This window comes from Mauremys reevesii, linkage group 1 (genome assembly GCF_016161935.1).
Source record: "Mauremys reevesii isolate NIE-2019 linkage group 1, ASM1616193v1, whole genome shotgun sequence".
Classification (NCBI taxonomy): domain Eukaryota; kingdom Metazoa; phylum Chordata; order Testudines; family Geoemydidae; genus Mauremys; species Mauremys reevesii.
In genome coordinates this window covers 261689556-261717531 of record NC_052623.1, presented here as the reverse complement: position 1 = coordinate 261717531, position 27976 = coordinate 261689556, and the positions used below count along the sequence as shown (strand labels likewise).

General features: G+C 40.8%; 1 protein-coding gene across 6 annotated transcripts; it reads left to right on the top strand.

The window, feature by feature from the left end:
- NFYB (nuclear transcription factor Y subunit beta) lies at positions 1-22318 on the top strand. 6 transcript variants are annotated; one of them, XM_039484434.1, is made up of 8 exons: positions 1356-1416; positions 1507-1581; positions 11412-11505; positions 12399-12529; positions 15210-15407; positions 17404-17485; positions 20236-20315; positions 20527-22318. In XM_039484434.1, exons 3-8 carry the CDS (start codon positions 11412-11414, stop codon positions 20557-20559), a joined length of 618 nt encoding a protein of 205 aa, XP_039340368.1. In that variant the 5' UTR covers positions 1356-1416; positions 1507-1581; the 3' UTR covers positions 20560-22318. The 6 variants fall into 6 exon arrangements, with proteins under 6 accessions (XP_039340403.1, XP_039340375.1, XP_039340368.1 ...); XM_039484424.1 differs by having other exon boundaries at positions 1507-1649; XM_039484469.1 differs by lacking the exons at positions 1356-1416; positions 1507-1581 and adding an exon at positions 1-149.
- Positions 22319-27976: the final 5658 nt, after the last annotated feature.

Sequence of the window (27976 nt, the reverse complement as noted above, 5' to 3'; positions counted from 1 at the left end):
AGGGTGGCGGGGCTGGAGAGGCGGCGCGGAGGGAGGGCAGGCCGGCTGCGGGAAGCGGGGCTCCGCGCTGGGACTGGTTCCTTCGCAGCCATTTTCTGTCCAACCAAACAGCCGATTTGCGGAGGGAGCCAACCAGGGCCGCACTGGAGGTTTGTGCCTGGCTCCGGCCAATGATTGGTAACCGGTTCCACTGCAGGCTCGAATGAAATGTCCGTCTCCCTCCCCGGGCCCCGGCGCCGCCGCCGAGGGGACCAGGAAGTGGGGAGAGGAGCCCGGGCCCCGCCAGCGGCCGCTCGCCTCTTTGTGCGGCCGGAGCCGGGACGGACGGGCGGGGACGGAGCCGGCGGGGGGAGATGGGACTGACGCGCCCCCCTCCCCCCCCAGCCCGCTGGCCGGGGTTTTGGGGGCACCGCGGCCGCTACTCTGGCTCCATTGTGTGGGCCCCGGGCGGCGGGAGCGCGGCTCCCCGGGCTGCCCCTGCCCCGCACACGGGGGAGGGCCCCTGCGCCGCCCTGGTCACAGCGGGGGCTGGGAGCCGCGATCCCCCTTTGCCCGCCTCCGGGGTCCCCTCGGCCCTGGCCGCGGTGCCCAGCAGCGGGGCGGGAACGGGGATCCCCCCCCCGGTCAAACCCTGGTCGTGTCCCCTTTGCTCCCTCCCCCGCCCTGTAGCCGGGCGACTGGGGTCTCCGCGGATTGGGGGCCGCTTGTGGGATTTGGGGAGGGGCGACCTTTTCTGCCCACCCTCGGCAGCCCCGGCCACGGCCGCTGAGCGTGCGGGAAGTCCGAGCCCCTGGTGCGGCCACAGCTGCTCCCCGACCTCCAGCTCCCCCCCGCAGTTCCGACTTTGTGCCCGTCTGTGGGTTGGGAGGATGTTGGTGCTGGCGTGGTGCAGCATCTCGGTGATCCTGGGGTCAGAGCTAGGGCAACTAGGCTCCTCTACATGGGCACCCAGGAGCTAACCCTGCAGTCCTCTCGCAGGCAAAAATCCCTTGAAAGTGCTCAGCATGAGTAAGGCGTGTAGGGTGAGGCCCGAAAACACCAGGATGTGGTGAGAGGATCTGAGTAACCAGGCAGGAGCATCAGATTCCACAGTGTTGGGCAGTGGAAATAATGGATTTTAGAGTGTTTGTGTGTCTCTCTCTTTTTCTTTTTCTTTTCTTTTTTTTTAACATACACAACTCTCAGACAAAATGATGGTATCTTGAGTCTGGGTAAACCTTCCCCTCAGGATGAGGAAAATAAGTGATGGGGAGAGGGGACTCTCCCTTCCCTTTGCTGTGCCTTCCAGCAGCTACAGTTAATACTGAAATGACAGCTAGGCTTCTGAACAAGCTGATAAAAATAAACTTTCCTAGGTGTTTAGAAACTTGATGTGAACTTCAACCAACAGACAAGAAAGGATGTCTGGTGAAGCAGGTTTGATCTTGATTTAGGGGATTTTGGCTGAAGTTTAATTCATAAAGCTTATTTAAATGTAAAGATTTTCCTTTTGTGTTTGTAACTCAGGCTCAGCTGTGTTCAAGTGCATAAGAAGAGGGAAGTGAAATTTATGAGGCCAACAAGTCCGAGTGAAGTGCAAAAGTAACTAGTAACAAATGGTGACTAGTAACCTAAATCTGAAAACATTTCCATTTTAATAGAGAAACAAGGTGGGTGAGGTAATATATTTTATTGGACCAACTTTTGTTGGTGAGAGAGACAAGTGCTCAAGTTTACACAGAGCTCTTCTGCTCTTGCTCTGTGTAAGTTCAAAAGTGCTCTCTAATAGCCTGGGACCAACATGCTACAACACTCCATTTTAATAATCAGCTGTAAATTGTTTTACACACTTAAATTTTAAGGTGCATTACCCCTGTCTTTAGCTCCTTTTATGTGCTAGCCTTTGCTGCCATCTTGAAACAAAATCCAGGCTGACACAGAGAGCAGAGTGCTGTAGACTGCCTAAGAATAACTTGGAAAAGAAAACAAACGTAAAGTTCCAGTAACATATCAAAGACTAGTACTGTATGTGACTCTTCAAGCTTGCACATTTTGTAGGCCACTCCAAAAGTGTAAAACTGCAAAGAAACTTAATCAGATTCTACTACTTCCCTTTTTTGTGGCCAAGTCTCACTTAAATGCAAGTCCTTGCTTCTGTAAATAAGATTTAGTGTAGGAGTCTTAGAAGGCTGTGAGAGTGGCATGGTTGTATTGATTCTTTGGGGTATTCTGGTATATTCAGTCATAGATTACAAGACTGTATCAGATAAATTAAGGCCACCCTTCATCCTTGAATGTCTTATTTTATTCATAATTACCTTTGCCTTGCTGACAGGAAAACATACTGTATTTTAAAAAAGTTAATTGGGATGCCTTTTCTGACAAAAGAAGCAGTAGCCAAAAGGCAAAATGGAAGGAGCAGCTTGGGGTACTACCACAGTATAGTTGTTATATGTGCAAGAACTGTTTTCATGTGCAGCTGTTAGAATGGATTTCCTGAACAGCGTGTACACTTTTTCTCTGTGCCAGCCAAACTCTGCTATATAATAGATTATCCCTTCTGTATAGTCTGTATTGCATCTGTTTTAACATATTAGGAAAAATATTATTTGTAATGCTCAGGAAAATCCAGGGTGGTCTGATCCTAAATCACTAATTCCCAAGATGGTATATCAACCACTTGTTGATGGTCTGGAGAGAGCTGGCTGGTTCTGTAGTATTGGCTGCTGGCATTTTGAGCTGCTAACTAGACTAAAAGAAGCTTAAAAATAAATAATAAAATCTTGGTATTACCCTTCAATATAAATAATTTGCAGTAGTTGCCATATAAATATGTGATTGCCACTGGGAGAGGAGTCTGTGTGTGATTGTGGATAGGGGAAGTTCTACACAGCTGTGGCTAGCAAGAGGACACTAGTCCATGACACTCTACTAAGATGTGGGCTATGGTATAGAAATAGCTTTAATCTCTAACTTTAATCAAGACAATTTAACTGTTTTAATCAGGATTTAAAAGTGGATAAAAATTGCTAATCTAACTTTTATTTAATCTTAATATTAATTGTTGGGTATCACACCTGAAATCTTTCTGTGATTAAACAATGAGGTTATTGCATTATTCAGACTTTTTATTTTTAATTATCTTTTGTAACTGTTGTTTAGAAAGTGTCTGTCTTCTTAGGATTAGTGCCAAGTAAAAATAGGTGGAAGTTATTTATTTATTTATTTACTAAATAGAGTTCATCAAAATGTATAAGCCACATTGTTAGAATTGAACTGAATAGATCAGCATGTTAGAGTATCTAGTATTGGCCGAAAATAAAACTCTCCTGAATTAGTCTTGGAAAATTCTACTTGCTCTTTGCTTGAGGTGAAGAAATTATTTTTCGTATGTGTGTGAAATATTTTTAAATATGATAAAGGACAAATAGCCTCTGCCCTGACTTACAGTTTTAACTAATCGGGGGGGGAGGGAACAAAAAATAATGGATCACAGTACAAAATGAAGGATATTTTTATTTAAGTAAAGGTATTAGGACAGTTTATTAAAATATTAATTGAATGTCCTTAAAACATTTCAAACTGTGTGTCTGTGCTTGTGCTGATGGAATAGATGGGACAGAGAGCTGCTGGTGTAGCCTCCTCTTCAGCACTGCTTATCTATTTCAGTCTCTGCAAAAATACAGGAACTGCACAAACTTTTTCTTAAATAGCCTGTATAAGCTCTGATTCTTTCCAGTTCACATCTCTTCTCCTCACATACTCCCTCTTTCTCCCTCCCCACCCCCCACCAAAAAAATCCAAAACCCCACAAAAGAAATGACAGAAATTGTGCCTGATTCTTCCTGGTGCACCCCACCACATTCATACCAAGCTACTCAGTTTAGTGTCTGTTTCAACAACAAGAAATTTCTGTTAGGTCCTCTCCATACTGCAACTGTAACCATGCTAGTGTACAAGTTAACTGGCATAAGCGGCTTCTGTTATAACACTTTTTATGTATAGTGTGGATGAGCCTACATGGAGGGAACCTCTTACAGCCTAGATTAGGGGTGGGCAAACTTTTTGGCCCAAGGGCCACACTGGGGTTGCAAAACTGTATGGAGGGCCGGGTAGGGAAGGCTGTGCCCCCCCCCCCCCAAACAGCCTAGCCTCTGACCCCTCCCACTTCCTGCCCCCTGACTGTCCCCCTCTGAACCCCTGACCATCCAACCCCACCCTGCTCCTTGTCCCCCAACTGCCCCCCCTGGGACCTCTGCCCCTAACCACCCCTGGGACCCCTGCCCCAGGACCCCACCCCCTATCCAGCCCCTCCCTCACTGTCCCCTGACTGCCCCAACCCTGATCCACACCCTTGCCCCTTGACAGGCCCTCTGGGACCCCATGCCTATCCAGCCCCCTCCCCCCCATTCCCCGTCCCCTGACCTCTATCCACACCTCTGCCCTCTGACAGGCCCCTGGGACTCCCATGCTTATCCACCTTCCACCCCTGCCCCCCAGAACCTCCACCCCATCCAACTGCCCCTTGCTCCCTGTCCCCTGACTGCCCCCCCTGGGGACCCTGACCCTTTATCCAACCCCCCCAGCCCTCTTACCATGCTGCTCAAAGCAGCATGTCTGGCAGCCGCACCACCCGGCTGGAGCCAAATACGCTGCAGCTGCGCTTGGCAGGAGTGCGCAACCCCTCCGCCCAGAGTGATGCCTGTGTGGCTGCAGGGGACTGGGGACAGTGGGGAAGGGGCCTGGAGCTAGCCTCCTTGGCCGGGAGCTCAAGGGCCAGGCAGGACAGTCCCGCGGGCCAGACGTGGCCCATGGGCCGTAGTTTGCCCACCTCTGGCCTAGATGCTGAATAGCAGCAGTGAAACTGTCCGATCTAGTTAATGTCACTCTGCAGCTGTTAGGGAAGGCATTGAGCATCAAAGTGAATAGAGATGCTTCAGATGCAGGAAGAACACAGGGCATCCATTCACAAGCTGCAAATGTGTAAAGACTTTAAACATTTTAATAAAGTAATTCTGTAGAAATTGATGGAATAATGTCCTCTCTCCCCATCCCATGCACATGCTTGGTAGGCAAAGTTTCTTACTCTAAATTGGTTGAGTGGACTATTCAAGCTTTTGTCTAGTGGTTATATTACTAAGACTCTAGGGTTTTCAAAATACAATGAATAAAGATAAAGGGAAACCTCAGGATTTGGGTTAAATCAAGTGTAGCAACTGAAAAGGATAAAGAAAGCTCAACAAACTTATTCTAGGCCCTTCCCTTCCAGTGCAGGATTCTTGCCTACATTGTTTATTTTATTTTTTCTAGTTTAGTTTTAAATGTCATACAAGGTCTGCTGCTTAACTTCCTGTGGGAGATCATTCCAGTCTTACAAATCACACTGGCAGTGGGAGTTGTCCCTCTTTTTAAGTCGGATTTTTCATTTCCTGTTATTCTTAGTTATGCATCTTTTATTGTACTGTGCTAAATTTCTTCTGCCCTCCTTGGTATTCACACTTCTCAAAAGCTTGTAGGCTTATGTCCACTGAGCCAAGGCACAAATATTCCTTACTCTTTCCTTCCAAGTAAATCCTATATCCCATTTAAGTTTTTTATGATACTGAGGTGTTCTGAACTGAGTTTAGTATTTTAGGTTCAGTCTCAATAGGGCATTGCTGACAAGGAAATAATGCATACTGCTCCAGAACATCTTTATGTGCAGCCCAGAACCTCATTTTTTTATGCAATATGATACTATAAGTTCACATCTAAAGTAATTTGCTGTCCACTATTACCTTTGAGTCTCATTTAGTACAATTCTGAATGCCTGCCTTCCTCCCTCCCTCCTTTTCTTGAATTTTCTTCTCCAGGAGTTTTAATCTCCATTTTCCCCAGCAATTTCACTTAATTCCTGCTATTTTAACTCCTTAAGATCTCTTTGCAGTATTTCTGTCTTCAGTGGTGTTTGCAATACATCCCTGACTATTTACATGCAAATTACTGTACTGTTTACTTCCAAATCATTGACAATCTCAAATCAGAATGGAACTAACCTGACCACTTCAAATTCCCAATTCATGACTCTCAATTTGATACATTACCCCATATTATCTTTATTTGTGCTTGCTCCATTTGCTTGTGTTGCTGTCCAAGCCAGTCCGTTTTTTCAAGTCATTTTTCAAACAGGCTCTAGAAATGTCAAATGTAGCTGTATTTTTATTGCATAGGTATGCAATCCATTGTCCTAATTAAACAAGGAGTCTGGTGGCACCTTAAAGACTAACAAATTTATTTGGGCATAACCTTTCGTGGGTAAAAAACCCATTTCAGATGTGAAGAAGAGGGTTTTTTTACCCACGAAAGGTTATGCCCAAATAAATTCGTTAGTCTTTAAGGTGCCACCAGACTCGTCGTTGTGGATGCAGACTAACATGACTACCCCTCATACTAAATTCAGTGTGTTTGAGGCTCCATGTATGATGCCATTATGTGACCATGCAAACAGAGAAATATGCTCCTTTTTATTAAAAAGGATATCATATAATCCCACCTTGGTAGGAACACAGTAGAATTACCCTTGTGCAGGATTTGAGTCCTTGAAGTCAGGACAGAGTTTTCAAAGATGCCCAAGTCCCATTTTCAAAAAGAATTTACATGCATAAGTAATCTTTGAAAGCAGGATATAGGCTCCTAACTTGCATAGGCACTCTTAAAATTATTAACCAAGATCTAGCTCTCCTTCTAGAGGCTTATTGATGTTCTGAAAATTAGTACCCACTTGCAGCAATGGCGTAGTTGCATTGTTGTTACCAGAAATGTCAGTCTGACAGGAGTCACTGCCCTTCTCCACCACACTTTGTCAGTGAGTCAGATTGCTGTATGCTGGGGACATTTCTCTGGTACGTTGAACTTTGGTGCATTTTTTTAGAATAATTTCAGTTTAAAACTGGATGCTTCTGAATTATTTTGTAGCCAGTTAACATAGCTGTATACTGCAGTGCTTTATTGTTGCATAAATCAGGTCATGCTATATAGAGTATGAGTCTTGTACTGAGCTGATTTTGAGCGTGTTAAGTAAACATTTACGGTGATCTTAACCCCAATGACAGATTATTGTAAATTTAAATGATAATTTTAAACAAGTCTGAATTTAAATCTCCAGTATTTTTATTCTGACTATCCACTGTGACCGAACTGTTAGTAACAGCCATCTTTAAACAGGCTCGTGTTAATGTCAGGAACAGAACCGAAAGAAACATTAGTAGGGTGTCATGTTAGTGTAATATCTCTTCTCTGGATACCTGGATCCAGATGGCTTAAGCAACAATTGAAATTTAGTTTTTCTTTCCCTCTACACCTCAAAACCATAAAACAAATAGTGTTTACTCCAGAAAGGTTTAGGAATGGATTAAGACAGGATAATGAAAGTCCCAGTTGAACTATGAGGGAAAATTCGAGAGCCTATGTCTGCTGTTCATCTAACTCTTATAAAAGTGAAGATACAAGGCCCTAAGCATAAAAATTCATCCATGAATAAGGAATATTCTTTATCATTTTTCTGTTGAAGTGAGAAAACTATGAGAAGCACTCTTGATGTCTTTGGGTAGAACATCTAATTTAAAAGTCCAAATTCCACGAGTTCCAACCAATGGAATAAATTATCTTCTTGGGTCTTATCTATGCTTGGATTTTTTCTCAGAATTTTTCTCCCCATTGCTACCAAAAGTCAGTTGTACCAATCATATAATCCGTAAAATCATTCGTATAGGCACTGGCATTTTACCCACTGTGTCCAAAAGACTTGTTCTGAGCAGGGTTAGGCAACACTGCCTCAAATGTTGATGGCTGTCTGGTGCCCTCTCTATATATTAATGCTTGCATCATTACCACAAGTGGGGTCATACAGGTGGTAGCAAGAGTAAGGTGGGGATTTTTTTCCCCTGAAATTCCCCTGTGCAGGTTGGGGGAGGAGGGGGAGAGTCTGTTGTCATAAACTCCATCTTGTTTTGTGTGAATTCCACTTTTCAGGGACTCCATTTTTTATTGTTATCTTCACTTTGGAGTGTGACCTTCATGTGGTATTGCATCCCCTTTTGTGGACTAGAGCATTAATGTTTGTAGTACAGGCTTGACACAAATTGAATGACTGTCTTTGAAGATGGCACAGAGCAATCTTCAACAATCAGCCCATCCAGAAGAACAATGAACTCTATGCAGAAGCTTAGCTGGAAAAGTGGCTGATGATCCTTAACCTAGGCACATGGCCAAAGGGGTCAGAGACTTTATTCAAGAGGGAATGCTCTCTGTGAAAGGGGTGGGGGATGTCAGACTAGTGCCACACTCAAGAAGACCAGGCTAAGGAGAGAAGAGTCAAGAAGGGCTGCCCAGTCTAAGGATGCTGATCAAACCCAGGAGTCGCAGGAGGGATGAGATCAGACCGGGGAATATATTCAGGACTGTTATTTTTCAAAGATCTGTAACTCAAGTGATTTTTTTTTTAAGAGTAAAGTGTCTGTGGTTAAGAAATTCCTTTACCAAGTCTGTATTCCTTGCTTGCCTGCCACATTGTCTTGGAAAGAGTTGACCCAGTGTGGTGGAACTCTGAGGGAGCATATATAAGCACCTGAGGCGTAGGTGGGCTGGGGTGTGAGGTCACTGGGGTGTAGGGCCAAAGTGCCCAAGAGAGGTGTCAGACAGGTATCTTCACCTTGGAGTGTCTAAAGACCCAGGGCTAGGAACAGTAACCAGTCACTGTCCAGACCCCAATTGCTTAGAAACATGTGGTATCCAGTAATTGTGTTCACTCACAACAGAATGCTCCCTGCCCAGAGAGAGGGACTCAGCCAGGTTGTGATAGACACAACCTTCATGTGGTTAAACTAGCAACATTATTAATCTTGTAATTCCTATCAACATAGTTACAAGGTTGCTTCTTCGGTTCAGGTTGGATTAATCCACAGTAGATATACTAGCACCCCTGTTACTATAACAGCCAGCACTGGTGCAGTTTGACCTGTTCTAAGCTGCCGATGTAGACAGGTCTCAAACATTTTCATCTTGATAACTCTCACTAGTGATAGCAATCAAGTATCTGCAATATTGCTGGTGGTTGCAGTAAGATGAGTACTCAGTCTGGTATAGAATATATACTTGAAGAAAACCCTTTCTGTGGTCATAAAGATCCATGAGGTGGATCCCTCTGTAGGATCAGGTGTAAGACTGCTTTTCATTCTCTCATTAAGGAGAAATCCAGATGTGAATGGTTGGGTTTTTGTTAGCCAATGACTATGTAAGATTAAACAAGAAACAACAGAAAAAAACCACAACAAACAAGGTTAATTAAACTCCTGAAGGTAGGAAACATTTACTTTAATTCCCAGATATGGAAATGGTGATACAGCGTGTATCTTGCTGAACATTAAATAACGAATTAATTTTTAAGTGAATATGATAGACAGCATCCCAGCTATCACACTTTATCTAAAATGGTTGCCTGGAACTCAGCTATTCCTCCGTAAAAAGGTAATGACAGATGAGTGTTTCTGCTTCCTTACAGTGAAAGCAATGAGAAGTCCTAGTACACCAGTGTTACTCAATTGACCACCCGTGCACTCTACTAAAGTGGATTCCTTTAAATAATGCCAAATTAAATTTTAGAATTTCGTACATTTTATTAATACTGATTAAAATTACCATACATTGTTTGCAGTGTAAGTCATATTACAGATGTAATCTTACTGTCATGGCTGCTAGCACATACTAACAGCTAGAACTGCTTGACATTTTTCAAATGAATTTTTCACTGAAATTCAGCCTTTTATGCAAAGAGCATTTTTTCATGAAAACAGTTTCAAAATGTTTCATTTTTTTTAAAAAAAAAAAAAAGCTTCTGATGGAAACTTTAAGTGAAAAGACTTTCTGCTTGTTTTGAGAAATTTTTTCAGTTTTGGCATGTCTGCCGGGGAAAGGGGGGAGGGAATCACCAGTGTTGCTCAGGCAAATTTTAATTCCATGATGGGTTGTTGTTGTTTTTTGTTCCCTCTTCCCCTCCCCCACAATTGAAAAATCATCCAAATTTTTTTTAAATAGTTCTGCAGAAAAATCAAATCGTTACAACAAACAGAATGAAAGGCGCTTCTGAATTTGCAGAAATTTCAATTACTTTATTTGGTAAGCTCATGACAGAAATTAAGGTGAAACCATTTGGTCTGCATACAACCCAGAGCTGCTGGTCTGTGTCTGCTTCAGAATTAAGCCAGAGGGTCATTGATACCAAGAAGCATACATGGTGCAGACAGAACATCCAGAAAATTATAAGCAAATGGCAATTTTCAGTGTGACTTGGCCAAATCTGGACGTATTTTCATGGGGACAGCAAAAGACACCTCTGTAGCCCCAGGACTAACTTCCAATCAAATATTGAGTTTGTCTGTCTTGCTCCATACCAATGAGGCATTACAGGATTTCTCAACCAGTGGGTTGCAGCCCAAAACCGGGTTGCCCATATGTGTCAAAGGATGGCAAGGGGGCCGGGTCCTGCTTCTGGGGGGAGGGAAGAGGGTGAGAGATACTGGGGTAGGAAGTTGCAGATTTTTGCCCTGCTCTCACCCTGCAGGGGTGCATCCTACAGCTCTGGTCCTGCGGGGCCAGCTGAGCTCAGGTTCTAGCATTGAGTGTTGTGACCTGGTATGAAGGGCCACAGCATCACTCAGGTTTGCCCCAGCTGCTGCTCCACCGTGATGATGGGCAAGCCAGGCCAAATTTGAGCAAGTGGTGCTGTGATCCTTTGCATCATTCACAAATTTGGCCTGGCTAGACCTGAATAGCACTGCAACCCCAGAGATTGCAATACCCAGGGCAGGGAGCTGAGTCCAGATAGCTCTGCAGGACAGGAGCTACTGCTGTGGTATACAGAGTGTACTTATTTAGTACTTAATATATATACTATATATCGTTAGTAAGAAATGTTTTAGTAAGCCAGATGGTTTTTGCACTAAAACTATTTACTGGGTCATGACAGGCCATAAAGATTTGCAAATGGGTCCTGAGCTCAAAGGATAGAGAACCACTGCTTTAGAATTCCTTTTTAAAAGTTGGCAAAATTACCTGTTTCCCTATTCTCATTCTCAACTGGTTGCAGAGTTTTTGCTGAAGCTTTCCTCCAGAAACTCAGCCTGAGACAGAGGCCAAACATGGAAAACTTCAGCCCACACAGTTAAAAGTACCTTCCTATAAGTTTAAATGTGAACGAGCTACTGACGCCAAAGCATCTCGGGTTAAATTCAGCCTTAATTGAAGAGCAATGGACACTGTTTTTAATAGGAAAGTGCTTGTTTATGCCAGGGCTGAATTTGGCCCCTTACTTTCAAGGTAACTTAAATGAATCTACTGCTAAGCAGTAGCATTTGTGGTATACTAGAGTACATGTTTGATTTTTTGTTTTGTTATAGATGGATGGTGACAGTTCTACAACAGATGCTTCTCAGCTAGGAATTGCTGGAGATTACATTGGTGGTAGTCATTTTGTAATACAGCCTCATGATGGTAAGAACTTACCAGTTAAAGTGGAAGTTTGTCTGTCTTAGCATAATACTATTAAGTATTACAATGTCCTGTCACTTCTTGTCTAGCTCTTCCATTAATTCTCCATCATTCATGAAGCTAAGCATTGGTATTTATCTGCATTCATAATGACTCCCTGCATACAATTCAGTCTTGATCAATTTGAAAATGGGTTTGCAACTTTCAATGTTAGCATCGGAGCCCCTTTGAAAGCAATCTAGTGTTCTGGGAAAAAGAAGTAATCCACAGGAACATGCTCTACATTGACCTGTAATGGGGTGGTGTGTGTTAAATATCAAAGGATGTTGCTTGCCTCTTTGCTGGAAGAGGAATGTCTCTTTTAAAAAAAAAAAAAATTTATAACATTGTTCAACAAACAAATTAAATCTTAGTGTTTGTGAAGCTGATATCCAGAACAACAATATTGGACGTGTCCATGTGTAATATATAAAAAGAATACATATTGGTGAGGTGTGATAGAAAACAACTTTCCTAGGCACCACAATGTCATGGGAGCATGTGTTGATTTTTAACAACTCTGGACCTTTCAGGGTGTAAGCAAGTGTGGTACTCACTTGGAAGTTGCGAATCTCCCATTTCAACTCTTGTTAAATCTTAAACCTCACTGAATATTGCTAGACATCTATTTCAGACCAGTATCATTTTCTTTTGCTGTTGCGGATGGGGTTTGAAATTTCACTTTTGGGGGATAAGAGGGAACACTTCTGTAGCAAGCTTTTTTTTAATGGCAGCTATTTGAAGTTGATCAGAGGTTTGGAATGTTAATAGTCCTGGATTAATAAGTAGAGTACAGGTAAGGTGATAGAAGGTGCTTGACAAATGCACCCAATACTAACTTTTCTTTATTTTGCTAGACACGGAGGACAGTATGAATGATCATGAAGACACAAATGGCTCAAAAGAGAGTTTTAGAGAACAAGATATATATCTTCCAATTGCAAATGTGGCAAGGATAATGAAAAATGCCATACCCCAGACAGGAAAGGTAATATCCATGGCTAAATCCAACAGGGCTGTTCTGCTAATGAGAACAGATTCATGTATTACATTCATTCTTTGGTTAGGCAAACTTGGGTTCCAGTACAACATCTCCATCTTCAGTTGCTGAAACTGTACACTTGCTCTTTAAGAGCAATTTTTTTTGGCCAGGTTTCCCAAAATTTATTTTGAACTATATTTGAGTTACAGGAATCCAACAATTAAAAGATTAAAACTGCTCTTTTGCATAAAAACTATAAGCTACTAATTTATTCATCCATATTATGGAGTCTATAGCTGTGATGTTTGGTAGTATTTTTTTAGACACGCAGATTATACATAACTGTCACATAAGAGTGGACTTATTTGGTCAAAAATAGAGGCTAATATTTGAGCTGGCTTGCTTAGACCTTATCTAAATACAAAGGTTGAAGCAGGTGTCTAAATCAGTTTGAACTGGTGCAAACCCTGGTGTGGACACATTTAAACAGGCTAATGAGATTGCTAAATTGTATGACAAATGTAAATTACTGAAGTAGCCAGGTCCAAAGTAGGTTTTGTGTTTATCTAGTGTCTACAGTGCTTTACGTAGACTAAAAATGTTTTCAAAATAGCCACCAGACATTCACTCATAAAAGTTTTCAGGCATGATGGCAATCAAATATTAAGAACTGTTAAACTTGTAGGAAAGAGATTTTTCTTTTTAATTGGAGTGCAGGGAAATTGGAATGAGTGAGCCAGTTTGGATGAAATAAGAACTTCCTTCTCAATCATCTGAGGAAAAATCTAGTTTTTCATCTTTGAACTTCTGTATTTCCAGAAGCAAGATGCCAAAATGCCATTACATAGGATTTGGAGTATTGCTTATTGCTCTTGTCTTGCTGCAGAAACTTTCCTTTTCGTCTGTACAGCTTACAAAATAATCAGACAGCTAGCAAGACATTAAAGTATAACCCGGCATAGGCAAGCCATGGCAGTCATGGATGCTTTCAAAATCGCTGAGTGTTCCAGTGTAAGATAGTTATATTCATTAATCTTTTCTTTATGCCAGATTTTCAGAAGTGTTCAGCACCCACAATTGAGTTCAGGTTTTCAAAAGAAGTTGGCACATTGAGTGCTAAGCTGTCTTGAAAATCTGGCCATAAATATCACAATGGGAGCTGCTGACCCCAAGTGTCTAGATGCTTGAAAATTATGTCAGAGAGAATATGGGGTTCTGAATAAAGATTGCCATTACTCTGAGATACAAAGGTTCCTTCTACATATTCCAACTGGAATAGATTTGTCACATATGAACAAGCATCAAATAAGGATAATCCTTCAGTGGATTCTTGCTTATTTACTTTCCTAAATATTCCGCTATAGCACCCCTCTGCTATTCTAAATCACCTAATTTACTTTTAACGGGTTAAAAACTCTGACTCACTCAATTTATTCTTGGCAGGAGCATATCTGTTTATTCACTTGAATGCTTGTTTAGAAAACTTAGAATATTAAAAACCACTACAGAGGCTTGCTGCCGGGCAAACTGAGTAAGCACAAGTTATGGATCTGATTAGGATAAAATATCCCTGGCTGAGCTGCACAATCTTACTTCTGGAAGGCCTGAGATACAGACTCAATGGCAAAGTGAGCAAATTAAAGGAGAAGAGAAATTCATGAAGATGCTTTGTCCCACAAGACATCATAAAGTGCTGTCCAATCAGATTAATCATAACTCCAATTTCATACCTTTCTTAGTTTCCATTTCCAATGGGCTGGGGCGGCTCTAGGTATTTTGCTGCCCCAAGCACGGCAGGCAGGCTGCCTTCAGCGGCTTGCCTGCTGAAGGTCCCTGGTCCCGCGGATTCGATGGCGCGCCTGCGGGAGGTCTGCCGAAGCCGCGGGACCAGTGGACTCTCCAGTCATGCCGCTGAAGGCAGCCTGCCTGCTGCCCTCGTGGCGACTGGCAGAGCGCCCCCCCTGGCTTGCCACCCCAGGCACATGCTTGGCGTGCTGGTGCCTGGAGCCACCCCTGCCAGAGGGTTATAGTACCATGAGATTCACTTACACTTATAACTTATGAATTCAGATCTGACTGTGAATATAATGGCTTGTGTCCAAAGAGAAGAAAGGGAAGCATGCAACCCACTAGTGTCTCTAAACTGTGTGCATATATAACAGCTTGTACAGAATGCAGCTGTGAAATATTACAGAAGTTGTAGAGGTCTGTAGTGTCACCTGAAGTAGTAACATAATAGTCTTACTCTATTTAAAATGCTATTTTATCTGCATTTTACCTGGAACAGTGGTGACATCCAGTGGCTGTCTTGCATATGCACACCAGTTTTGTTCATATATGCATATTACTTGTGGATAATTATTATGGGGATGTCCCCACATCTTCTAGTTTATCATTCTGATACTAAGAATTGGGGTACTACAGGTTTTTAGTGTAATGTTGCAAGACTCTCTGGACTAGTGAGCCTAAGAGCTGTAACCCACAAGCCTGATCCTGAGAGGGGCTCGACACCTCTAACTTCCAGTGAAGTCAAGGGGAGTTGTGGCTGGCCGGCACCTTTCGGGTTCAGATCTCTGAATTGAGCTTTGGGAACAGGTTTAGTAAGTAGAGCTTTAATTTGCAGTTTATTAACATGGTGAAGCTTAAGCAAACTTCAGGTGACTTTAGTAATGGTTTTTCTTACCAGATTGCTAAAGATGCAAAGGAGTGTGTGCAAGAGTGTGTAAGTGAATTCATCAGCTTTATAACATCTGAAGCAAGTGAGAGGTGTCATCAAGAGAAACGAAAGACTATCAATGGAGAGGATATTCTCTTTGCCATGTCTACCTTGGGATTTGATAGTTATGTTGAACCTTTGAAGCTGTATCTCCAAAAATTCAGAGAGGTTGGTAGCCTATCTTTCCACACAGGTTTAGACAAACTTACCGTGTTCAGTGTTGGCTCTTCTTTATCTCCATATACAGCTGAAAATGGTTCATTTGCACCATACCCCAGAATCTTCTGTCCAGTGACTGATGGCTTTTATCCCATGTCATGTTCTATTCTGAGGTAGACATGGATGTTACACATCAGAATAGAACATGACATGGGATAAAAACCACTTAAAAACATAATTAAGAGTATTGGCAAACTTGCTGTTCCAAAGTAACTAAATTGTTCAACTGATTTTTGAAGAACCTTTCAAACACAAACATTATGGTAAAAATCAGTTTTTGTGCTCTTGTTAAGAACTCAGCCAGATCCTCAGCACATTCAGTGGAGCTACACTTACACCAGCTGAGGAGCTAGCCCACTACAGTTTGTCAAATTGCATTTCTAATCTGGGAAGTGGAAAGGTATTTTAACACCTTACTTTGGTGACATGAAAACTTGTCAGCTACATGCTTGTTTGAGCATATTTTGCTTAGGTTGTCAAGTACTTTCCAATACCCTGTTTTGGCATTAAGATTTGCATTTCTTATTGCAGAAGATACTTCAAGATTCGGCATATCCTCTAGTCTTCTCAGAATTTAGCATGAACTTCCTTCCTTCCAGCAACCTAAATTTCATGCAAAATAGAGCTGTCCTCTGCCTTTTTCCACTTTTTTTTTGGGGGGGTGGGGGATCTGAACAGATTAATGTATATTCTATTCCTTCACCCACCATCCCTCTGTGGCAGTTTATGCGAAAGGATGGGGAGTTTTCCTGTGAGACAGTGGCATGAGACATTGACTCAAGAACGGAGTCTGTCCAAACAAGTTATAGGAATGTTCAGCTAATAAGATGCTTCTCCCTTCCTCAACATCCCTCCATTCTTCCCGCACACCCACACGGTACACAGAACACCCCATACGCTAACCCTCTTCCATGTGTTCATGTAGTGCTGTCTGAATGCTGGGTTAGCTTGTATGTTGCAGTAGCTCTTAAGAAAATTTTTAAGCCTGTTTGGCTTCAAACATACCTCTTCTTTACAGTGACATTGATTACCCTACCAACTGTGTCAATAGGCTAATGGAGCTAGCATTTAAAATCTGGATTTGTTGGCTCTGGGTTTGCCTGTCAGCCATAAATGATGTTCCCAGTCTCGTCTTCAGAGTACTATATAAAGGAAACTGCCTCCATTTTTTTTTTCCATTAAACGCATGTACATTTTGTCATTTATGTTAATACTTGCCTTGATGTTTTCACAAAAAGCCTGGCTGATGAACAGCACACAGTTCATTGAGTGCCTTAACTCATCATGCTGACCTCAGGTTCTGATTATATTGGATACTATGGGGAAGAAATCCAGTATCTTGGGTTTTAAAGTGACCTTCCTATTGTATGACATTGGCACTGTACATAATTACTTCCCACAGCTATTAGAAAAGGCATTAAAGCTATAGCATACAAATTAGTGGAACAATCCAACACTGCATCTTGTCTCTTTTCCACTTCATATCCCAAGAACTGTTCTAGAAAGTGTGTATATCCATGTATAAAGTGCAACAAATAAGCTTATGTAACCAGCATACGTTTTCCACATTTTGAGTACTCCTGGAATTCTGCAGTGAATTCTAGGTGCAAAATGTAGACCTAACTATTCCTTGTGAGTTACCACAGAACTCTTACTTTTGCAGTATTTGAAGGATCTCCTATAAAAGTGCAGTCTTTATACTTTGTACAAATCTCTGATGTAAGGAGTATAGCAAATGTTTAAATCAATTCTTCGGAAGCTCACTGTGTGTATTAATATTTTAAAGAAACATTATAATTGCAGTCCTTGGATGTTAGTGTCACACTTCTCATTACTGCGTACAGGCTCTGTTAGCAGTTGTAAAAGTTCCCGTTTTAGGAAACTACGATGATGAGCAATCTAAGGTAACTATTATAATGCAAACATTTTCTGTATTTCATTCAAGGCAATGAAAGGAGAGAAAGGAATTGGAGGAACAGTTACAACTGCAGACGGTCTTAGTGAGGAGCTCACAGAAGAAGCATTTAGTAAGTAAACCTCTAAATTGCTAATTCAGAGCTCATTACTACTTTATTTGTAGATCCTCAAAGGTTTCAGATTTGAGGAAATGTTAATCAGAATTTTCTTCTTAGTCTGACTCAGGCTCAGTTACTATCTGGGTGGGATCTAAAATAATCCAAATTTTCATTTGGGAAATGTTGGGGATAACCTGCACTTGGATGCATTCATTGGAGTCAACGGAAGCTTTGTGCGCCTAGGGTCAAAATTTATTCATCATTCGTTTGATATTAACTTTGCAGTTGGTAATCATATCCAGTGGCACTAGGTTTAAATTCTAGTCCTAATGTGAAGTGCTTTGAGAGCATGAACTAGTGCTGTAATTTTTCATTAGATTTTAAAGAATATCATTTTTAAAGTTTTCTTATTTCCATAGTAGCCCATTCAAGCCCATATTCAATCTTCCTGCAAAAATGCATGGGAGGGAAGAAAGAAAATCACATTTTGTGGCATGGAGTCTGCCAAAATGAAATTGAGGCTCCTCTCTGGTTCCTGTCCTTCTGAAACTCTTACCGTAAATAGAATGCACAGACTTTGTGGACATGGGGGGGAAAAAAAGACAGCTATGGTCGAGGGAAGAAGAATCTTGTGAAACTGTTCTTTTCCTTTATGGCTCCATTGTAGCTTACTTCCCCATATCATGCAGTGGGGCCTGACGGTTCATAGGGGTCCCTCATTTTTTTTTTTTTTAATTTGGAACTAAGGTCTTGATAACAGTGGAACTCCCCCCCCCCCCCCAAGTTCATGAAACGTTGACATTCACGGTTTAACATCAGAGGTCAGCAAATATAAAGGGTAACTTTCCAACAGCAACATTAACTCAGCCATTTTGCACCTTCTGTATATTTTCTGTCATACATTTAAAGACAAACAGTAATGTATATATCTATACATTTAGCAAGGTAAACAGGAATAGAAAATACTGTGTGCACAATGCCTTAACATTGCTATAGAAACCTCAACTCTTGCAGGTCCTGATTGTTTGTTTGTTTGTTTGTTTGTTTGTTTGAATCTAAACTTTAGGATTTTTAATCCTACCTCTGTTGCCTGCAGTAGCAAAGGACTGGACTCGATGACCCAGGGGTCATACGTAATTTCCCAAGGACTCATGTAAAGAAAAATGAGTGGAGGAGAGAAAGCTAACTCAACCGCATGAATGAGCCCTTTATGCAGGCACTGATGTAGTACTCACAGGAAACATTCCTATGCTTCTAGGAAGCATGTGCTCCTAACAGCACCATTAGTGTGTGCGCTTACTAGAAGTACTAGTATAGCGCTTTCAAGAACTGGTGTGAAGACAGGATACACCTGTCAACTGTGAGTCTGCTGTCTACTTCCCAAGTCTCTGCAAGATGCTCCCTAATCTGGAAGTAGAAGGCTGAAGAAATGCCTTGACACCTGCTCACCAATCATATTTCAGATTTCCCAGGCTCTGGAGGCTTCAGGACATTCTATGATGCAAAGCTTGAGTGGTTGGGAAAGTTACTGCACACATGTGATTTAATGCCAGCATTAAAAATGGCAGTTTTGAAGGAGAATAGTAGGACTCGGCAGGGAGCAGGAGGCCCCTGGCTAAGAGCCAGCAGAGGCAGGACTAGGAGACAGAACCACTATCTCTTATAAAGAGATAAACACTATCTTGCAAGTCACGTATGCTTGTGTAGGATTATCTTGTCTGAAGAGTTTAACTTTAGACTTAGTGTCTTTTGCATGTAACTTTTAGTTTGGGCACAACTTAATTCAATGAAAATCAATTTTTTTTACCAAATATGGTAAAGACCAAATTTAATCTCTCAAATGTAAGATGTTCAGCTCTGTCAAACATTTGGTTAAACTTTTTTAAAATAGGAAACTGATTTAGTGGTGGTCTGTTTTTGTCTCTTATCCTTATGTAGAAATGGCTGGACTTTCCAAACCAGCCCCTCACTTATTCTCTCCAAATGCAGAATATCAAAGTTATAACTGAATGTTTAGCCTTTTGCTTCCTAATGACTTCTGTAATAATTCTACCCTTTGATTGTCACAGGGCTTAGACCCACAAAATGATAATATTTACCTAACAGGTTCTCAAATTATTCTCTCGACTTCCACACCACATTTAGTCAGTTTACTAGTCAAAAACTTTTATTTCACTGGCTTCCTGTAGGTCAGTGTGTGTTAAGTCCAAGCTCTTTGTCATGTCCTTCAGAGCGCTGCACGATTCCATCCAAGCCTGCATCACAGCTCTAATTGCAACCATTACCCTTACCGCTGCCCCATTTTCTCCACTAACAAATCCCATCTCCGCCAGGGCAGGGATAGTCTCTCGTTGTGTCTTGGAAAGCCTGGACTACATGCTCTGTGGTCTAACACTATTTTTTTTTTTTTAGAATTCAAGTGGCCAGTATGGTAAAGTCCACTTCACACTGGAAAGTAAAGCTGGTTTTTGCCTTCATACATCATCAGCAGTAAAAATTTTGCAAGCTGACTTCAGATAATGATTTGATGCAGAATAAAATCAGTTTCAGTTCTGCAGTGCTAATGGGAGCTAACTTGTTTTTGTTAGTAAACAGGTGTGAGTTTATAGTACTCAGGGAGTAGATATGAGGAGGAAGGTTATGCCATAGTCCCTCTCACCATAACTGAACTTTGTTGTGAATGATAATATATACTTTAAACAAGGTTCTATGTATCCTGCAGTTTTGTCTAACTACCTTAACTAAAATGCTCTTTCTTTTAGCTAACCAGTTGCCAGCAGGTTTAATAACTACAGATGGCCAGCAGCAAAATGTTATGGTTTATACAACATCTTATCAACAGGTACAGTATCCTCTCATCCACTCTCTTCCTTCTGTTGCTAAAATTCAAAGCCCTATTTCAGACCCCCCAGTCTGAAAGAGATGAGAATAACTTGTATTTAGACCTTTGTCATGACTTTCTGACACTACGACCTGCAAGATTATTACATGTGATACAGCTTCCGAGGACAGAAACTTGAAACTAAGCTTATGTTGTTTTCCCCCCTCTCTAGATCTCTGGTGTTCAACAAATTCAGTTCTCGTGATTTGAAGAGGCTTTGGATTTGGGAATGGAAGAGACAAGAAAGCTGTACAACTTGTGAGGGGAGACGTTAGTTTAAAATGACAGAGGAGAGAGTTGTCTCTTTGTACATTAAATAGCTGTAATGTAGCTACCTGAGGCTTGACTAATGGAGGTGTGAATTCTGACTCAAATCTTTTTTTCATGAATTTTAAAAAAATTGGATTTTAAGGGTATTAAAGTATTTTTGTTTTGTACAAGAGTTTGTTGCTCTGTATAACTCCTGTATGCATTGTATATTGCAATTTATTACTGTCAGAGATTTGTAGACAGTTTCTTATTTTCATATTGAATCATGTTACTTTTGTAATTCAGGTAAACAGCTGAGTTTAATTCATGTTTACCCTTTAAATAAAATAAGGGTAAAGTTCATTTTGAATGCAAGTTGCCTTTATTATAAAATTTGAATTGTTCTTGGTTATGTAAATTGTCTTGCATGTCTTAACTAGATTTTTAATGTTGACATATTTATTGAAAATTTGAAAGGAATTTTTTTTATGAAACTCTAGCAGCTCAAAAGAATTGTTAGAATTGTTTTTTAATGTAACATTAGAACTTAATGTTAATCCAGAAGCAAACAATTGTTAGATCTGTTGAAATTTAGATATTTGGTGCCCCTCAACAGCGTTTACTATAATGCAATAGTTATTTGAGATAGCTACTACAGGCATTCATTAGGCTACTTTTACAATTATATTAACTTAACTCTGTACAGACTTCTGAAGAATTTGTTAAATTTAAAGTAGTCTTAGAGCTATTGAAATATGCTTTCCCTTTATGCATGGTTTTTGGAAAGCCAAATCCCAAAATGTAACTGTTTCCTCGAGTGTTATAGGAGGATTTTATAGTCTTGTGGTAAATGACCTCAATTTAACTTTTTAAACTGAAATATTATAAGGTTTGGTTTCCTGTAAGACTGTGGGAACTCTCAAATGTTTCAGAAATAGTGTGTACAGCGTGTGTGTGCACGTGTGTACATGCATATGCATGTGTGAGTGACTGAAATATGAATAGGTGATAAAAAATCTGAAATGAAAGACTCAAACTTCTAGTTTGTTGTCTCCTTCCTGATTTTGCAATAAACTGTACCTAGATAATGTAATTTTGTATATTTAGTGAGCTGTTTAGTAACGTTGCTGGTTGGTTTGTTTTTTAAAAAATTGGGTGAATAATCTTGTTAGATACTTCAGTGTCCTAGACTGTGTTGGTATAAGGGTGGTAGTGTACTAGCATCCCTGTTATTCAGGCTGAGTTTGGAGACTTAATATTTCTATTTGCATTTCAGTGAGCTGAAAGTTAGTATAACCCTCACTCTGCCACCCATCTCTTTTTTTTTTTTTAACTTAAAAACAAAAACAAACCTTTGGCCTGGTGCCATAGTTTTCCTGGAGGCTATTTTGGAAATGTGATGTTTAAAACCTTAATGGACTAGATAACCTGGGTTAAAACAAAACTCAAAAAAATTAAATTTCAGAATTATGTGCTATATGTGGCCAGAAGTCTTGGTGTATCTTTCTTTGGTAACTGAAATAATGTCATAATTTAAATGCAGGTTAACAATATGCCAAGGCAAGCCTCTGGATAAGGTCCACTGTATTCTGTGGTGAGATGGACGTATCTTCCTTAGCAGTGTTCTCAGGTGCTGTGGCAGTCTGGTGTCATTTTTGCAGCAACACTGGCTAAACTTAAGTTTTTCATTAAATATGAGATTAATAACACAAGCAGTACAGGAGCCCTGTATGTTTTATGTTCAACTTATTTTAGATCAGTCCCATATTTCCAGTTCTTGATGTGCAGAATTTTTTACTGAAAAAGGGTAACGTTTAAAGTGTGAGGGACAAGCTAGAGGTTTTTGGCAGTTGGGGAGTGCACAGAAGGGAGCTTGGACTTCTAGGGAAAGCTCATTAGTTGGATAGTGTTGCTTACATAGAATCATAGAATCATAGAATTCAAGATCAGAAGGGACCATTATGATCATCTAGTCTGACCTCCTGCAAGATGCAGGCCACATAGCGATCCACCACTCCTTCCTTAGCGACCCCCCCTGCCCCATGCTCGAGGGCGAAAAAACCTCCAGCCATTGCCAATCTTCCTGGAGGAAAATTCCTTCCCCCCCCAAATATATATGGCGGCGGCTGCCGCAGAGAGCATGCATCTCCTCTCTCAGCCAAACCCAAAAAAATAGGTTATATTGACCCATTGTATTATTTACCAGTGTGGTGTGTAATTGACCTATTGCTATTGCATTTATCTCCATATCCTCCATCCATCCCCATCCCATCTAATCTCTTCTCTTCTTCTGAAAGTCATCCAGGTCCTCCATCTTCCCTGCTGTTCCTGTAGGCTGTTGCACTCCCTAGCACTGATGGTTAGAAACCGTCTAATTCTTTTCCTGCCTGAAATTTTTGACTGACAGTTTATATTTGTCCTCCCTCGACATTAGCACTGCACTGAAATAATTCTTCTTCTTCTCCTTCCTATATATCTCTATATTATATAAATATTATAATTATCTCTTCTCCTCCTTCTTTTTCTTTCTTTAAAACAACAAAAAACTCCTCTCTCTCCTCCCTTTCATTCCCATCCATTTCCTTCCCTTCCATCTTCTAGTGTTTCTTTTTACTGTTCTCTTTTCTGAATTCATCCTTCTTAAACATAGGAGACCAAAACACACAACTGCAAAATCCAAAACTCCTCTCGCACTTAATATATATAGACTAGCACCTCCTTATCCCTATATTAAAAAATAATAAATTTTACCCAAGACCGCATTAGCTTTTTTTAACCACATCACATTTCCCATTTCATAGTCATCCTGCCTTCAACCAGGACTCTCCTCCTCCTCCTTCCCCCCCGTCCTCCCTCCCTAGCTTCCAGCTTATAATAAAAATGCAAGTTCTTAAGTTCTAAATGCATATCCTAACCTTTCAACCTACTATTGAATTTCATCCTGTTACTAATACTCCAGTTTACAATATCTAAATCTCCTCCTGGAGAATATCCCCCCCCCCCTCCCGAATTGGCAATACCCCAACTTGGTGTCATCCGCTCCACTTTCCCAGCCCCAGGTCACTCTTGGTTCCCAGGTCAGCAATAGGTAAGAAATAAAAAATCGGACCCAAAACACCCCTCCACCCTCCCCTCCCCCCCCTCCCTGACAGTTCTCCCTTTTCCCCCTTCCCCTCCCCTCCCTCTCCCTCCCTTTTTTCTCTCCCCCTTTTCTTTTTTCCTCCATTTTTTTTTCATTCTTTCCAATCTTTCTATCAATTTTTCAATAATTCTTATATAAACGAAATTTCAGATCCTAGATCCACAATCATTTTGTCAAAGAAAAAAAATCTGTTACTTTCTTGATTTGATCTTTTTTTCTTTAAGCGTTTCAAGTCCATAATCTCCATGCTGTATCATCAAATCCAATGCATTCTCTCTTTTCCAGATTTTCCATGACTTTTCCAGATACAGATTTACATTTTACAGATTTATACAGATTATGTTCTCCCCTTTCCCCTATAATTCCATCACTTCTTTTCCCCCTTCTTGAATATACAATCCCGAATAGCTTGTTTAAGTCAGTTAGCTAACGGCCTAATTTATATATTTATTATTTCCTATCCTTAATTTTCTTAAAATAATAGGATGAATTTTATCCTTTTCCTTTCTTTCAATTTTCCTTCTCAGATAGTTTCTTTACTACAGATACCACTTCATACTTCCCCCATCTTCATTCTATCCCATATCCTCTATCACTATTCCCTCTTCCTTCCCATATCCTCATTTATTCCTCATTTAAAGTATTTCTTTCAAATATTTCTCTCATCCAGATCTATTATAATCTCACATATTATCTCCAGTTTCTTCTTCCCCTTTCTTCTTTCTTGGTTTTTTTCTCTTTCTTTTTCTTCTTTTCTTATTTATTCCACTATTTATTATTCCTTTAATCCCCTTTCTCTTTGGTCCATCTCCCTCACAGCTTTTGCCTTTCTTCTCTGACCTTCCCTCCTGCTTTCTCTTTCCTGCCCTCTTTCTTTCTTTCTCCTGTTTTTTTTTCCTGTTTTTCTGAGCTCTCCTTTCTGATTTTTCTCATTCAGCTCGCTAACCCCTCTTCTCCCTTCTCTCTGCTACCCCTTGCTACCCCCGCTCCCTTCTCATGCCTCTGACAACTCCTGCAACTTCAACCTGCCAACACCCCTCTAAATAAACTGAAGTAACTCCCTAATAATCTGCCCTTAGATCCCTAAATTAGCCCCTAGTATCTCTTAATTTAGTAGTCTTATTAGCCCTTGTGAATTTCCCCCCCCTCATTCAATTAGGAATTTGATTTATTCTTATCTCATAACAAAACAAGGTATGTCCTCATGATCAACAACTTCAGTCAAAAAATCAACAACATCCCCCTCAAAAACCTACCTCAAAAAAACAAAATGGTCAACAAGAAAATCCAATTCAAAAGAAATCATTAAAGCTATAAGTCGGGAAAAGCTTTTACTATATGCATTTATTTAATTTACTAGCTATTCTATATCCCTATATTTAAAAAGTTATCTATATCTCTCCAGTTAAGTAGTATTTAATCTTTAAAAACATTAAAATATCCATCTCTTTATCTATCTCTAGATCCTGCATCTATCCTAGCTTATTCTCTCCACTATCCTATCACTATCCCTGTGAGTTTCTTTCCTCCCCAAAAGACCTTCCCAAACAGACTTGCAGTGCCCATTTCACCCTCATCATATTTCAATGCTGATATTTAATCTCTAACTTTACTCTGAAACCTAAGATGACAAGTCTCTTCGAGATGAATGGAGCAGTTCACACGCGCGTGCTAGTCTTTCTGAAGTCAAGACGACAACACTGCAGCATTGCACACAGGCTGCATATTTTCAGGGTTACGTCTTCAAACATGAGGGATGGATTTTATTTATTTTAAATTAAATCTTAGATTCTAGAGCACAGCTCTGGCAAGAGATAAATTCAATGGTGTTGAAATACATGGGACCCTTCCTCTAGAGAGAGGTTTTCTCTCTCTTCCCCACTATTTTCTCTTCCCCCAGCTCCCTTCCATTTAAAACAATCAATCAATCCCTAAAATGACATCAATTGGGTCATATCATCTAATGCTTTAGCCCAAGTGTAAATCTGTAATAATGCTTTATCTTTGAATGTTTTTTCTGAAGTAACGTAACCAATTCTTTCCAGAGACATCTAGCTTGTTACCAATGTTACCTCCAAATAGCACTAGTGTACAAAAGATCACTTCACACAGCATATACAATAGTTTCTTATTGTAGCTGAAAGCATGTAGTGACACCCTAATATTAATCCACCCAATACTGGAATTCTTGGTTAAAACTTCCACTTAACTTGGTCTTTTTGGCCCTTTTCACATATAAAAGGGGAAGAGTTAAACTACTGTGGCCAAAGTGGTCAAATAAAGGTGCTTAAAGTCTCCTGCCCCCCACCCACAAGGGGCCTGACTTGTAGGGCTCTCTAACTCTCATTTTCATTACTGGTAACTGCAGGCCAATACTCAGCACTTTCACACATCACCCCACTTATTTAGGTGTCGAACATTAAGTATGTGTGTTTTGATAGTTTTAGCTTGTGCCTTTACTCCCCTTGTTCTGGTCTCTGCTGTGTATTGAATTATGTGGTGTAGCCAAAGTGTGTAGAGTGGACTTTTGGTATGTATGGAAACAGATTGTAAAATGCCACTGACCTGTGCTTATGTGTCTGCTATCTGCATGTAGTAGTCAGTCTCCACTCAAGCTTCCTTGGGGTTTAGAGGTCTCCCTGCTTCCTCAGTAGCTGTGTTGCCCCTCAGGGATGAGTGCTTTGATGGGATTCACAGAGTGTACGGTGAGTAGTTAATAGTATTCTGCACAGGATTAACATATTTTAGGCAAATAACTGCTATGGGAGGGAGGGGGAAATGGGGTGACTTGTCAACTACATGGACAGGTAAATGAGCGCTAGCAACTGAGAACACAGTGGGCTTGGGATAGAAAAGCCACCATCTTAATTTCTGTATGGTCTTACTCATTTTGCTCCGCTTTCTCCAGTGGAATGGAGTATATGGTTCATCGTACCTAAGCAGTGCAACATATCACTCTGCAAGCCGCTCGTGCTGTATACCTTAACAGGCTGATGTATAACAACACGGGGGGGGACTTATTTCACCAACATGTACCTGTTAAAAATGGCATTATCCTCATTTAGGGATGTGGAATTCTTTGCATGCTAGCAACTTTAAAAGGGAATAAAGTTCCATTTCATCTGAGGTTTTTTTTTTTTTTTAAGTAATCAGGTATCTGTTTTTAGACTGAATCCCTCGAGCTCTCTTTGTGCAGGGTAAAATGTGGGCAAGAAGGGGGCTGGCTTTTCTTAATAGATTTCAGTTTACTTGAATATTAGCTGTCACTTTCCAGCTTTGGTGAAGAATTACCATTAAGTAAACTTCTAGCATGAATCCTGGAAAGGAAAAATAAATGAATTTAACTATTAATCTTACTAGTCTCTACATTACTTTCATCTTAAAGACTGCATCTAAATGTAATTTTATTTTGAGGCCTAAATACTTTGTAAAATAGTTTTTAATATTCCCCCTTGGGGGGGGGGGAGAAATAGGTTCTCCTCAGCCCTGCTATTTTTAGACTAGCTGGGTAAAGTGAACCAGGATAGATGCAACTAGCATAGTAAAGTAGGAATTGCACACACTGAAACCACTGCATACTGTTACAGTAGAGGAATGCATGGTTTCTTTCCTGTGGAAGAGAAAAGGCCTTTTTTCAGAAATAGCTTGCATTTTCAAAAGTGCAACTATTCACACTGCAAGAGGCTTGCAAATTATATACATCCTAGGCACCTGTATGTTGATCAACTTATTTGCAAGGCCAGCATGAAACTGACTAGCATGCTGCATTTGATCAGTGGCCAGTAAAGGTAGTGGGAAGCCAGTGCTAGTTCAAGGCACAGCTTCCTAAAGCCATGGGCCCTGGGAGGGGGGGGGAGAGAGTGAGCATAATCTGCTCCTATACATACTGTAGTTTTGAAATTTGGTGCCTGGTACATATAAACTAAATTACTGTTTCCAACTCATGGCTGCAGTGCAGTTAGAAGAAAAAAGACACATCCATGTTTAGAGTGATTCTGCTATGCACTTTCTCCAAAACCCTTTCAGGCAAATTGCCAAGGTCAATTTCTGGACTATACTCTTACAATACAGCAGGCTGTATACTGCACTTATCAGAAGTGATGCTATGTGGTTTGCCATTGTATGAACCAATACTCTCAGGGGGCTAAAGTCTATTCTTCAAAGGAAACAGCTTGCACATTAACCCTTGCATCCCTTGTAATCAGTCTAGGCCATCCCCCACAAAATATCA

Excerpts from the sequence above, each read along its gene's own strand:
- NFYB (XM_039484469.1), top strand. The coding sequence starts at position 11,412 with ATGGATGGTGACAGTTCTACAACAGATGCTTCTCAGCTAGGAATTGCT. Across the intron at positions 11,506-12,398 it reads TGTAATACAGCCTCATGATG|ACACGGAGGACAGTATGAAT; the intron begins GTAAGAACTTAC and ends TTATTTTGCTAG. Across the intron at positions 12,530-15,209 it reads CCATACCCCAGACAGGAAAG|ATTGCTAAAGATGCAAAGGA; the intron begins GTAATATCCATG and ends TTTTCTTACCAG.